The sequence below is a fragment of the Meles meles genome, chromosome 19 (genome assembly GCF_922984935.1).
Source record: "Meles meles chromosome 19, mMelMel3.1 paternal haplotype, whole genome shotgun sequence".
Classification (NCBI taxonomy): domain Eukaryota; kingdom Metazoa; phylum Chordata; class Mammalia; order Carnivora; family Mustelidae; genus Meles; species Meles meles.
Window position 1 is genome coordinate 40475708 of NC_060084.1, and position 14184 is coordinate 40489891.

Below are 14184 nucleotides of genomic sequence, written 5' to 3' on the forward strand. Positions count from 1 at the left end.
GAGCCGAAGGCAGAAGATTTAACCCACTGAGCCACCCAGGCGCCCCTCTGTCTGAATTTGGCTGAGGACATCATGTCAGTGGAGACACGCAGGATTCGTCCTCATGTGCTGGAGACATGTTACACAGTTAAACACACCTGTGCTCCCAGGATGCAGCAAATCCGGCCCTAGGTGTTTTCCCAGAAAGCGCTCGAACACGCAAAGGTGCGGCAGCCAGGCTGGGGTAAAGCAGTGCCCGGGGGCTCAGACTCTCTGTGGAGAGGAGATAGCGAGAGCATAGGGTCCAGGACTGGCTTGTCCTTTAGATGTGGGACACTTGAGGTGTCTTTGCTGCTAATGGAACCCTGTGTAGGAGAGAGGTTACCCAGAGCGACCCAGACCTTACATCTCAGAAAATCTAGGCGTGTGTGAGTGTCCTCTGGGAGGGAGGTAACCCCACCCCCTACCCCCCAACTGAGCCCAGCGGCTTGAGGGAAGTGGATCCACGCCAGGCAGTTCACCAGGCAGTTCACAAGCTCGGGCTGCTGGGAGCTGCTCCCTCCCTGCACACCTCCCCGCCAATCCCTCCAACTCACTCACTGCCTGAGGAGGCTTGCAGGCTCTGGCTCACCCCAGGTTCCAGGCTCCAATCTCAGGACTCCATGCACCTCTCTTCCTGCTTCAGCTCCCGCCCTACTGCTGGCTCCTGCGGACTCCACTGTGCAAGCCCCGTGTGCATCCCGGACACCGCAGGGCCAGGGTGAGCAGTCATAAGGAGAGAGTCATAAGCCAGAGAGCCCTTCCCTGTCTCCTCTGACTCCTTCACCTAAAAACGTTCTTGCTGGAATAGGAAGAGCCCTTCTTCACGGAAGCACCTTCTGTGGTGCCCGGCCCTTCCCACACAGGAAATCCCCCACTCCGCAGCTGCTTGTCCCAAGTACACCCTGTCATCCCCTTCCACCAGAGGAGACCTGCGCCTCTGGGAACCGCACCAGGCGACGGTCCCATGCACAATGAGAAACATCCTGCCAAAGCAGGCAACCAGCCTGGTCTCTTTCTTCCCAGTGCCCCCAAAGCTCCATGGAAGCCCCAGAAGCCCTCGGCTCCTCTTCCACATTTTTTAATAATAAATAAATAAATAAATAAATAAATAAATAAATAAATAAAATCTTGAGAAAAAGAAAGCAATCCCTCCCCAAAGTCATGATTTATCTGTTTTGCCTTTCACATTTAGGTCCACACACAAACTCTGCAAGAGAAGTATACTGAGAGTCACATACGTAGTTTGAATTTTTTCCAGTGGCCACGTTTTTCAAAAGGTAGAAGCAAAAACAGGTGCAATATCCAAAATGTTATCTCAACACATAACCGGTATAAAAATTATTGGTGAGATAGGTCACACTCTTCTTCTAAGTCTTCAGAATCTGGGGTACGTTTTATGTTTCCAGCACATCGCAATACAGCACAAGATTCTCGTCAGAAGTCCGCGATCCGGGGGCGCCTGGGTGGCTCAGTGGGTTAAGCCTCTGCCTTCGGCTCAGGTCATGATCTCAGGGTCCCGGGATCGAGTCCCACATCGGGCTCTCTGCTCAGCAGGGAGCCTGCTTCCCTCTCACTCTCTGTCTGCCTCTCTGCCTACTTACGATCTCTGTCAAATAAATAAATAAAATCTTTAAAAAAAAAAAAAAAAAGTCCGTGATCCGTAGTTCGATGACCTTTGAAAATGTACTCAGTTGAAAAGGCCCGTTCTCACCCCCTTGTGCCCCTGCACACACAAAGTTGCCCTGTCACTGCAAGAGGACCCTGCTTGCTCTGGGAAACCCCGGCTCTGGGGGCCTGGCCTGTTTAGCTCCTCTTCTGGCTCTAAAACCGACAGATCTATTGCCTCTGTTCTGGAGGCGAGAAGTCCGACTCCAGGTGTGGGCATGGGCCGTGCTCCCTCTGAAACCCGGGAGGGGGTCCTTCACGGCCTCTTCCTAGCTTCTGGCGTAGCCGGAACTCCCAGGTGTCGTCCTTGGTCTCTCCAACCCTGACTGTTGTCGCATGGCGTCCTTCCTGGGTGTCTCGGTCCTCACACGGCTGTCTTCCTTCCAGGGCGCCAGTCGTCTGGCACAAAGGACCAACCATGCTCCGGTCTGACCTCATCTTCACCTACTGAGTCCTCGTCTTTCTTTTCAGAATCTTCTTCTGGGGAGATCCAACTCCACATTTAACGCCCGCTGAAATGCTACCTCCTACCCACAGTCTTCCGTGAACTTCCCTCCCCCGACTCCCTTTCATGTTTCCCAGAGAAATGACATCTTTTCCGTGGCTCCGAGTCCCTGGCCTGCGAGCAGAGATCAGCCCTTCACAGAGTCTGGGCACAACTTCCTGTGAAGCAGCTTCGGATCGCACAGCCCAGCACAAACCATCACTTGGGAATTCGGACACAAAGGAAGTAGCAGAGCACACGGCGACTGACCAGGCGAGCTTTCCTGCAAGATAGCGGGGCAGGGCATTGGGAGATGGGAGGAAGTAACTATTTTTTGTTTTGGAGGGTAAGATCATGACCGTGCGTCCACGCAATGAGATTTTTGTTTTTTTAAGATTTTATTTATTTGACAGAGATCACAAGTAGGCAGAGAGGCAGGAAGAGAGAGAGGAGGAAGCAGGCTCCCTGCCGAGCAGAGAGCCTGATGCGGGGCTCGATCCCAGGACTCTGGGATCATGACCTGAGCCAAGGCAGAGGCTTCAACCCACTGAGCCACCCAGGCGCCCCTGAGATTTTTGTTTTTGAATGTTCTGCACGGAGTTCACCCTGTAGCTGCCACAGCAGCCATGAAGGTGACGGGGCCATTGTTTCTGTCCTGTTTTCTTCCCAGCACCTAGAATGCTCTGTAATTACGTCTGCCTTTGTCACCGCTATTGTTCTCGACACCGTGCAGAGAGAGAAGCACTCCAAGGGTTATTTGCTGAATAAATACACTGCACTGAAAGAGATCCAATTTGGGATTTTCTCCTCTCCTCAGAGTTGGAGGACACCCTGATCTCCACAACATGAAGCTCCTGGGAAAGGATGGCCTCGTCCATTCTTCTTGGAGCCTGAGGGGCAGGAGCCACTTCCGACCCCTCCAGCCCTCCGTGCAGATGTCCCGGGAAACTGAAGGCAGCTCCTTGCCTACCGTCACCTCAAACTCACACCCACATGCCTGCTGGGCCCCGGCCTCTCTGCACTTGGTCTGCAATTCCCCCGGACGGCTTTTTGCTAACACCAAAGGCAGCAGGACCCCTTTGAGTCCCTGGGGCCCATTTCATAACTGTTCGCCTCCCAACGACCAAGCAGGAAAGGCCACGGCTCCTGGTCCGACTGGCACCTGCAGGGTCAAGCAGACGGGCCCCTGGCAGCGGTCCGGGCTTTCCCGGGGCCAGTCTGGCCTCCCTTCTCACCCCAACCTCCAGCCCGAACACCCCTCCCGCGGCTCCCGAGTTCTTGTCCCGGTGCACACAGCCCTGTCATTCTCCAGCCCTTGAAACCCTGCCCATTGGCAAGGCCCAGAGCAATCCAGATCCCTCACAATGCATCGAAGCTCAGGCCCTGGGTCCCTTAGTACCTTGTTTCTCGCTGCTTTGCCTGCCTGGACCCTCCTTCGCACCCTGGACTCTGAGCCCACCTGCCACATGCCTACAGCATCCGACGAGTCTGGTCAAACACAGGAGCTGCGGGGCCCAACCCTGCCTGGCCGTGACAAGGTCCAGGGGTCCCCGAACTTGCCAAGTATGCTTGTAACGTGTAATAAACTTAAGGCAGAAATGTACAAACATTCACTTCTCCAGGCAACAAAATGTTCTTACAGAAGGCGAAACAAAGCCAGGAATGACAAAAGTGGCTCTTTACGTAAGTGACAACAGCAGGATGCCCACACAAGCCACCCTCCAAGCACAGATCTGGAAGGTGAGAGACTCAGGGGGGCACTGGGGCCTTGCAGCCTGTTGAAGTGCTGCCGGAGAGCTGCTGGGTTCCCTGGAAATAATACTGAAGCTGTTTGCTAGGTCACCTCCGAGGTCACACTCCCAAGGATGGGGAGAGTTTGAAATCCCAGTTGAGTCGCCCTACCTCTGGTAAAATGAAAATAAGTTAGAATCCTTGAACCGTTGAACCAGTTGAATAAAACATAAAACTGATCTTCTACCTCATCTCCCAGCTAGCAATCAGAGTTCGGGCGTGTAACTTCTGCCCCGATCCCGACCCAGGGCTGGCCTGTGCACACGCCGCTCCGAGGCAGGTCTCTGCAGGGAGGCGCCCGTAAAAGGCTCTGTTCCAGGATTCTGCCCTCCACACTGCTCTCAGGGGCTCGTGCAGCCTGATGTCCCGCGTTCTTCCAGCATGCCAGGGACAAGCAGGCCTCGGGGGCTGGCACCGCCACCAGGAAGTGCCAGGGCTGGTCCTGAGAAGCTAGGGTCAACCGCCTGAGGAGGTGGCAGAGAGCGGCAGAACCCTGGCCTCTGGCATCCTTCTCGGCGGTGGCGCTGGGGCAGAGATCCCCACCTTGGTGCTGTGTGGCCCCGGAAAAGTTGCCCTTCCAGGAGGATAAAGAAGGGCAGGGAGACGGGGCAGAACAGCTACTGTGTAACTTACTGGGGTGTGAGCTAGCACTTGTCTTTTACCACGTGCCAGGACAGCAGCTGGAGCCAACGACAGTACCAGCACTGGATGCGTTCAGTGGCCTCGCGCACAGCCCGCGTGTGGGTGCTCGGCCCACCACCCGGTCGCTCCCTCACTCGCCCGGCTGCGGGTCTAGGCGCCCAGAGCCAGGCCAGCTCCTTGGGGCCCCTGGCACCCTGAGCAACGGGGCTCACAGAGCCTGGCTCCGTGGCGAGGCAGAAGACAAGGTGAGATAGAGCTTTAAGGCAAGGCAAAAATATAGGTCAGCATTGTATTAGTCAAATGAAGCAAAATGTAAAAAAAAGGGGGGGGATGAAATTTCTGAGACCGTTTATTTCTACCTTGCCCTGGCGAGGAGGAACACTGTGGCCCTTCCCCTGTGCCTCCTAGTGCTGGGGTAAGGCAGAGCTCCGGGCCAAGGCCCCAGGCACGGCGTGGGCTGTGGCAGGCAGTGGCTTCATGTCACCGTAGCTGGAGCCACGGCTTCCCAGCGTGCCTCCCCAGTGCCGTCCCACACACCCGGCCTCTCCAGCACCGCCTGCAGCAGCTCTCGGATTCTTCGGTTTTCCTTGGAGGTAGACTGCCAAACAACCTCAAGCTCGCCTTCCATTTCTCTGAGAAATACACAAAAAGAGAGAAGGTTAAAACAGCACTATGAGAAAAATATTTATAGAACCCTTGCAATTCTTAAAGTAGCCAGAACTCAAAGAATGCTTGATGTCAGAGAAGAGATCCCATGGTGTTTGGGTTCTGAGGCAGAGACTGTCAGGGCTGAATGAAACGCTGAGGTGCCCTGGAAATAGAAAAAAGACTGAGTTTTGCCTTTTCCTTTATTTTGGACCCTTGTTCTCTATAGAATTAACATGTATAAGACTAAAACAGTACCCGCAGTGGCTGACCTACAGCACAATGGCTAGCTGTGGGCGCCCACACAGCATGAACCCTGTGAGCCTCTCCTGTGTCCCCTCTACCTGTCCCCGCTGTGACCCGGCCAACATCAGGCTCCTCTCCAAACACCCATCCACAGAGCCAAGGAGGGTCCTGGACATAAACAGTGAGTGTGGGGGTGAGGAGGGGACTGTGCGGAGTGACGCTCATAATCGAGGACACAGAAAAGATTGGCCTAGACAGATCACGTGCCAGGAGCGAGCATTCAGAGGGAACCAGTTAAGGAAAGGGTACAAGGATTCTGTGACGGGTAGCATGTGGAGGGCTGAGGAAGCCGGGCTGACAAGGTATCCGTGTCCTCACAGGGCTGTGGTCTTCTGGGGGAACAGACCAGGGCACCAGCTGCCACCTCACAGGATGGTGGACCCCATTGAAGAGTGAGGGGGACAGAAAGACCAGCCTCAGCCTGGGGGGAAGAGCAGGCCTCGTGCAGGAGGGCACGGTGGGGAGGCCAGCTCCTTTACAGATGTGGCCGGATGGTTATGGAAGATGCTAGAAACTGCATTACCGAATGGGATGAGCAGTGCTATTTAAGGAGGAAGACAATGAGATTCAGGGAGGCCAGCGACATGCCCACTTGTCCAAAGTCACTTCTCTTGTGAACTGTTCCTTCTTTCCAAGCCCCCCCGTGCCCACTGAATGTTGGGTGCTATTTGATTAAACTGTGTTTTAAAAATCTCCAAATTTCTCTTTTCTGGCACAGAACACCTAGACGTTTGATAAATTACAGCAATCATGACACAATCATAGATGACAGCAATCATGTATGGCCGAACTCAAAATAAGAACAGGAAGTCTCTAAGGGCAGAAAGAAATGAAGACTAAACTGAAAGCACAGAGGGAGGGAACAGAATGTTGGTATTGCTTATTGCTCTGAGGACAAAAGTTCGTGCCAGGAACTCATATTTTTGTAGAATGGAGACTAGCTGTTGGGTCCATGCAAACTGGGTAGGACAGAAAACCCCAGGGCTCGCTCATATCCATGTTATTCCCCGTCTTCCTAGAAACACTCTGAACTATGTGTTCCACAATTGGGCAAGTAAGTGGAGACCTGTGAAGGGCCCTCAAAGAAAGCAGGGCTGGGTGGAAAAACTGCCCATCTTCAACAGAAACCTGCTCTGAGAGGCTAAGTGTCTCCCTGGGGTCTGTAGCCACCAGCTCGTTCTCAAATGGATCTGGAGTTTGAATCTACATTGTTCCCCATGATTGGGCACCCCCAGGACCTGTGTGGAGTGAAGAGCCATTTTAGACACAATTAGGGGAAGGGCTCAATGGATGGGTTAAATAGTACACTGGACACAACTAAAAAGAGAATTAGCAAACTAATATAGAGCAGAGGAAATCACTCCAAATGCAGTAGAAAAATACCAGGTATTAAGGAGTTATACATTATAAATGCAATAATAGCATTTTAAAAAGACTTTTGAAAGTTTTTGTATGTTTTTTGAAAAAAAATATTTTGAAAAATATTACTATAGCCTATTTTTTTTATAATTAGTAAAGAAATTTAAGTTACTCCAGGTTGGAAATATTCTCTTGCACCAAAGAGAAGCAAATGCAAATCTCCTGTAGAGAAAAACGTTCTTAATCCAGAACCTCAGGACTCCACAGATTAATTCAACCACATATGCATTCATAGTTAAAAATTTGTTGTACATAGAAAGAAACAAGCCACATAAAGCAAGAGTCAAAAAAAAAAAAACAAATTTAAGCTCTCCTAAATTTCCAATATTGAAAAAATAACTACAAATGAAATGTTAAAAGAAACAAAAGATGTATTTAAAAAAAGAAAGACCAAGACTTTATTTTAAAAACGACTAGCCAGGGCGCCTGGGTGGCTCAGTGGGTTAAAGCCTCTGCTTTCAGCTCAGGTCATGATCCCGGGGTTCTAGCATCAGGCCCCGCATCGGGGTCTCTGCTCAGCGGGGAGCCTGTTTCCTTCTCTCTCTCTGCCTCCCTCTCTACCTACTTGTGTTCTCTCTGTCAAATAAAGAAGTAAAATCTTAAAAAAAAAAACAACCAAAAAAACAACTAGCCAGATTTTCAAAAGAACCAAATAGAACTGAAAATGAAATACAATGTTGCTGACTAAAAACAAAACAAAACAAAAAACAACTCAGTGGCTAGGTTAAATGGTACACTGAACACAGCTGAAGGGAGAATCAGTAAACAGGAATACAGAGCAGAAGAAATTACCAAACAAAAAGATGGAAAATTTAAAAGATAAGGCATATGGAAGGTCTAACATACATTTAATCTGAGCTCCAGAAGGACATTTAGAAAGAATAAGGGGAAATAATTTATTTTAAGAGATAATGTCTTATTTTAAGAGATGAGAATTTTCTAGACTAATGAAAAATCGTAATCACAGATATAGAGAGTAACTTACACCAAGTAGATATGTAAGACGCTTACAGTTAATTACATACCAATGAAATTGCAGAATACAAGAGACAGAGGAAACCTTTATTTTTTTAAGATTTTACTTATTTATTATTTTATTTTTATTTTTTAAAAGTTTTATTTATTTGACAGTGAGAGAGAGAGAGACAGAAAGAATAGGAACACGAGCAGGGGGAGTGGGAGAGGGAAAGCAGGCTTCCAGCTAAGCAGGGAGCCCCATGTGGGGCTTGATCCCAGGATCCTGGTGTCATGACCTGAGCTGAAGGCAGACACTTAATGAACTGAGCCAACTAGGCACCCCCTTACTTATTTATTTTAAAGAGAGAGCACACAAGTGGTGGGGAAGGACAGAGAGAGAGGGACAGAGAATCTCAAGCAGACTCTGCTCTGAGCACACAGAGCCTGGTACAGGGCTCAGACTCACAACCCTTAGATCATGCCCTGAGCTGAGATCAAGAGTTGGACACAACCGACTGAGCCACCCAGGTGCCCCATGTCAATTATTTTAAAAAATGACAAAAGGCTTGTCGGAGACTTGTCTTTTGGCTTGTCAAAAGAGACTTCTCAAGCAGAGAAGATAGTAGAATATGCTGACAGAAGACTGTCAACGTAAAATTCTGCAGGTGGCAAGAATTATCTTACGAGGATGAAGGAAAAATGCAGACATTTCCAGGTAAACAGAAACTAAGAAAGCTCACTCCCAACAGACTCTTACTAAAGAAACTTCTAAACAAGGTATTTTAGGAAGAAGGAAACTAATCCGAGAAATAAGGTCTGACATGTTAGAGGGGATATATTAAAAGATAAACTGAGGAAATACGGAAATTTTAAGAGTTTATTTGAGCAAAACTCAACTCGAATTGGGCAGCATCCCACCTAGCAAAGAGAAAGGAGCTCTGAGGAACTGTACAAAATGAAAGACTTTTTTAGGCAGAAGGAAGCAGGAATAAGGAAGTTATATTCAGTAAAAGTGGGTTGGTTATTGCAAAGTTACTTTCCTTTAGGGGACAGCAAGGGTCTCCCAGGCATATGACCTAAGTAGCACTGACTACACAATTCTTGACTAACCAGTTTAAGATTCCCTTTCTGGGGGCGCCTGGGTGGCTCAGTGGGTTAAAGCCTCTGCCTTCGGCTCAGGTCATGATCCCAGGGTCCTGGGATCGAGCCCCACATCGGGCTCTCTGCTCCGCGGGGAACCTGCTTCCTCCTCTCTCTCTGCCTGCCTCTCTGCCTAGTTGTGATTTCTGTCAAAAAAAAAAAAAAAAAAAAAAAAAAAAAGATTCCCTTTCTGGAAGAGCCAAACTGTAATTAAGTCAAGTCTTGGTTTGGTGATGTGTGGGGCCAGCGTATGTGAGACTCATTTTGGGCCTGTTGTCTTGTTTATAATAATCAGTAAGTAAAGAAATTGGTACCTGTGGGTAAATCAGAATAAAGAATTATATAGAAACCAGAAACATTTAATTGGGGGGGGCTAAAGATGATATCAAATAGATCTTTGGTCTTCACTTTTATCTACCGAATGACACTAGATGACATCATATAAACTGAGCGGGGAAAGAATTGGATAAGAGCATTAGATCTTGCACTGGGAGGAAGAAATGTAGACCTGTCTAAATTTAAGTAAGATTTTTTTTTTTTTAACCCAACGCAGAGCTTGAACTCACAACCCTGAGATCGAAACCTGAGCTGAAATCAAGACTTGGTTGCTTAACCAACTGAGCCACCCAGCCACCCCTAAATTAAGATTTTTAATGTTAAATATCCATGGTAAAAATTTTTTTTTTTAAAAGATTTTATTTATTTATTTGACAGACAGAGATTACAAGTAGGCAGAGAGGCAGGCAGAGAGAGAGGAGGAAGCAGGCTCTCCAATGAGCAGAGAGCCCGACGCGGGGCTTGATCCCAGGGCCCTGGGATCATGACCTGAGCTGAAGGCAGTGGCTCTAACCCACTGAGCCACCCAGGCGCCCCTCCATGGTAAAATTTTAAGGGTAACCACTGAAAGTACAGAAACAGAATGCATAACTTTCAACAATCTAAGGACAGACAGTGGAATAAGGGGAAAAAGTGAAAAACAAAATGTCATTTTATTACTGTGATTCTAAACCAACTATCTAGCAAGAAATCTGGTATTAGCTCAGTATTTTTACAAGTAGCTGTGTATGGCGGTAAGAACTTCTGTGACTCCAGAATCCATGACAAGCACGGCAGGTAAGAGCTCATCCTGCCTTGCATTTATGAAGCATCGGGCTGGTGGAAAACAGCTATCTGCATTCTGCATGACATCAAACACCCGGATCGTCCTACAACCCGAAGAAATCCCGCGCGTGCATTATGATTCTTCTGCACCCACCAGTTTATGTTCCAGTCTGGCAAAGACAGCACGGCCAGCATGAAAAGGCAGAGTTAAGTACGAAGGACCACCAAGTTCACCTTCATGGAGCATGCGACATTCCCCACTGTTTTTCATACACTGGCAACACTTCCTCTAGCCCATGTTTAAAGGGTAAAGGAAACCAATTTAGTACCTTACATGCAGAGAAAACATCATGTGGCCATCATCTCATGATCATGATCTTAAAAGAAGGGAATGATCAGAGATTTTAAAATCCTCAGAAATGAAAAAAAAAAAAAAGAAAAATCAGAAATAAGACACTTGATAAAAAATTTTTAAAATCCCAAGAAAAACAAAAGCATCGAAGAGAGGAGAAAAGAGGGAAGGACAACTAGAGGCCCCCCGGACTGATTTAAGAAGTAATATTCAAACAATGGGGAGCTCTCCAGGGGGGATTAAGGAAAATGAGAAGCACAGCACGGTGACCGGGGCAACAACACCGTGTTGTATACCTGAAAGCTGCTGGGAGCCGGTTCTTCGAGGTTCCTGCCCTAACAGCCACCACCGCTGCCGGCACCATAACAAAATGCGAATTAGGTGAGACAAGGGAGGTGTTGACTAGCCTCGTGGTGGCAGTCACTTCACAGGATGCACATGAATCAAACCATCACATTATACACCTTAAACTTACACAATCCTGTATGTCAATTGCTGGGGGAAAACATTTAAAAAGAAAATGAGCAAGTAAGAATCAAGACCAATATTACACTCAGATAAAACTTAAATGTAAAAGATAAACAAAACGGGTCCGGGGCGTTTTACTAGAACATTCTGGCCAACATCCGCAACTAGACCTATTCTGTGGGGCTGGGGCGGCCCTACCGTTTCTGCTGCAGGGCCTGGTCCAGGATATCCTGCTTGTCCTGCAGCATCTGATGCAGGTGCCTCATCTCTTGCTGGTACTGAGCGGTCCTGCTGGCGAAGTCTTCCTGCTGCTCCGTCAGGCGGTGACTGATGTCATCCACTTTCAGTGCCGCCTGCTTCTTGTACCCCTGGGAGGGGGAGGAGGCCCCATGTGGGTGAGGGGATGCTGCCTGCCGCCCAGGGGGTGGCTTCCCGGGACGCGCACCCTCCCCTTCCGGGCTATCAGAGCCCACTGAGATGATGAGTAAACCTTGCATAAATCTGATCTGGGAGGGCAAGTCTGGCTCATAAAAGTCAGAGAGTAAAAAACAGAATACCAAGTACAAGGAAACCAAATTTCTCATTTTTATCAGACCCAGTTTTATTTTATATGCTACAACTAAAAACAGACCAACCTGGCGGAGTCTGTCACACTCTACTGGTAAACAGATGACAGAGACAGAAGCCTGATTCATTTATTTTCCTTCTCCATTTTTTTCTGGGTAGTATTTAAAGTATGACTTCCTTCTGAGCATTTCTAAAACTGGGGTTACAGAGGTTCTGATTTGTACTTGACACAGATTCAATTCCATTTAGAAGTCCAGTCTCTCATGGTTTGTCTTCCCATTCAGTTTTTCCTCTCTTCCCCTAGGTCCTCCAAACTATTCCTTATTTTCTACGTATGAGTGAGACCATATGATAATTGTCTTTCTCTGGCTGACTTATTTCACTTAGTGTAAGCCCCTCCAGTCCCAGCCATGTTGATGCAAAAGTTGGGTATTCATCCTTTCTGATGGCTGAGTAATAGTCCATTGCATATATGGACCACATCTTCTTTATCCATTCATCTGTTGAAGGGCATCTCGGCCCCTTCCACAGTTTGGCTATTGTGGACATTCCTGCTATGAACATTGGGGTTCAAATGGCCCTTCTTTTCACTCCATCTGTATCTTTGGGGTAAATACACAGCAGTGCAACTGCAGGTCATAGGGTAGCTCTGTTTTTAATGTCTTGAGGAACCTCCATACTATTTTCCAGAGTGGCTGTACCAGCTTGCATTCCCACCAACAGTGTAAGAGGGTTCTCCTTTCTCCATATCCTCGCCAATATTTGTTGTCTCTTGTCTTAATTTTTGCGATTCTAACTAGTATATCAATTCTATTTAGAAACTGACAGTTTATACTTTCCCTCTGATCCACCAACTGGTTTACTTCATGGTTTTTACATTTCCAGCTAAAAGAGTATTTTTTTGCTTTCTGATTGTTTATCAATTTCTGGTTTTTAGCTTTTTGATCAACAAATGTGCCTTATTTCTACTCTAGGGGTTCCTTTTTGAGCCAATCTACAATCAGTCAGTTGTTATACACAAATACACACACACCAATAAACCTTACAGATTTTGTTAAACCTTCTATATCCTTAGTTACTTTTGTTTCATCTCTTGATCTGTCTTGGACCAAGAGAAGATTAAAGCTCCTATTATTTAAAAAAAATTTTTTTTAAAGATTTTATTTATTTGACAGATAGAGATCACAATTAGGCAGAGAGGCAGGCAGAGAGAGAGAGAGAGAGAGGAGGAAGCAGGCTCCCTGCTGAGCAGTGAGCCGGATGTGGGGATGTGGGGCTCCATCCCAAGACCCTGGAATCATGGCCCAAGCTGAAGGCAGAGGCTTTAACCCACTGAGCCACCCAGGCACCCCTAAAGCTCCTATTATTACTATGTTTCTATTTCCCTATTTTGCTGTTACACAGATTTTCTCTTTATTTAGTGCACCAATATTCACAGCTACTATACACCATTAATTGCAGTCTTTAGCATTTCTTTTGTTTGTTTCATTTAGGCCTTTTGGCCTGAAGTCTATCTCAGCACATGTAAAGATTGCAACTTTGCTTTCTTTCTTTCTGTTTGCGTACGTCTGGATTATCTTTACTCATCCTTTTACTCTTCAGCTTTCGGATGCACTTGGTTTCAGACTGTCCCTTGGCTCCATCATGGAATATCATTTGCTTCATTATCAATCTGTTTTCTTTTCATGGGTGAATTAGCTCATATTTCTTTATATTTGTTTGGTCTCAAATTTGTAATTTTTATCTACATACATTTTTAAATACTTGAATATAGTCCATTTTCTCTGTTCTTTTCACTGTTGTGATTCTATTTAGGAATGGATCTCTCTCGATTCTTGTGGTGACTTTTATTCTCATGCCTTTACATTACATGTCCTTAGTCTTTTCATTTAGCAAAAGTAACATAGTGTTAGCTCACAACAGCATTTTCTTGCCCTACTTAAATATGTTTAAGCTCCTCCTACTGATTTTTCAGCTTGAAATGATATCCTTTGAACTCTGAGTTACGACTATGATGCAATCAGCCCGTCTACTTTCTACTTTGCTACCTCCTTGCCCTATCAGCTTTCCCTTGGTTGTATTAATTCCACATTGTCAGAAAACATTTACATTTTACTCCATCAGCCTTATCCCTGCTTCACTGAAGTCTTAGCTCCCAGTTAAATTTGTCCTTTGCTCACTACTCTTCTGGAATTTGCCCAATTGTTTCTTGATTGGCTGAACTCAAGTTGATTAATCTTCAGGTGAGATTTACAGAAAACTTTGCCTGGAGTTCTTACATGGTCAAAACGGCCTGAAGAGTAGCTTGGCCGGATGGAAACATACTTGGCTCACACTCTGTCTCCTCGAATATTTATAGAAGGCATTGCACTGCTCTCTGGTATTCACTATTGCTGTGGAGAAGTGGGAGGCCAACATGGTTTTCTTTTTCTTATGTCTTGGCCTTCTGCCTGGGTGTCCAAGGTTTTCTTTTTCTTTTTTTTTTTTTTAAAGATTTTACTTATTTATTTGAGAAAGAGAGAGAGAGAAGGCTGGGGGAGCAGAGGAGGAGGGACAAGCAACTCTGCACTGAGCGAGAAGCCTGATGCAGGACTTGACCCCACGATGCCAGGATCACAACCTGAGC

The 14184-nt window shown here is 47.1% G+C and overlaps 1 protein-coding gene across 3 annotated transcripts in view; it reads right to left on the reverse strand.

Annotated features, from left to right (window-relative positions):
- Positions 1-4936: 4936 nt before the first annotated feature.
- The window catches only part of CEP89 (centrosomal protein 89), a 64939-nt gene continuing 55691 nt past the window's right edge, over positions 4937-14184 (reverse strand). For 2 of the 3 annotated variants that reach the window (XM_045989142.1, XM_045989141.1), the window contains exons 18-19: positions 11190-11359; positions 4937-5235 (exon numbers count right to left, since the gene is read on the reverse strand). In XM_045989142.1, coding sequence (XP_045845098.1) covers positions 5079-5235; positions 11190-11359 — 327 coding nt within the window. In that variant the 3' untranslated portion in view covers positions 4937-5078. Of the gene's footprint in view, positions 5236-11165; positions 11360-14184 lie in introns of all 3 variants that reach the window. The other variant, XM_045989143.1, reaches the window with a different exon arrangement.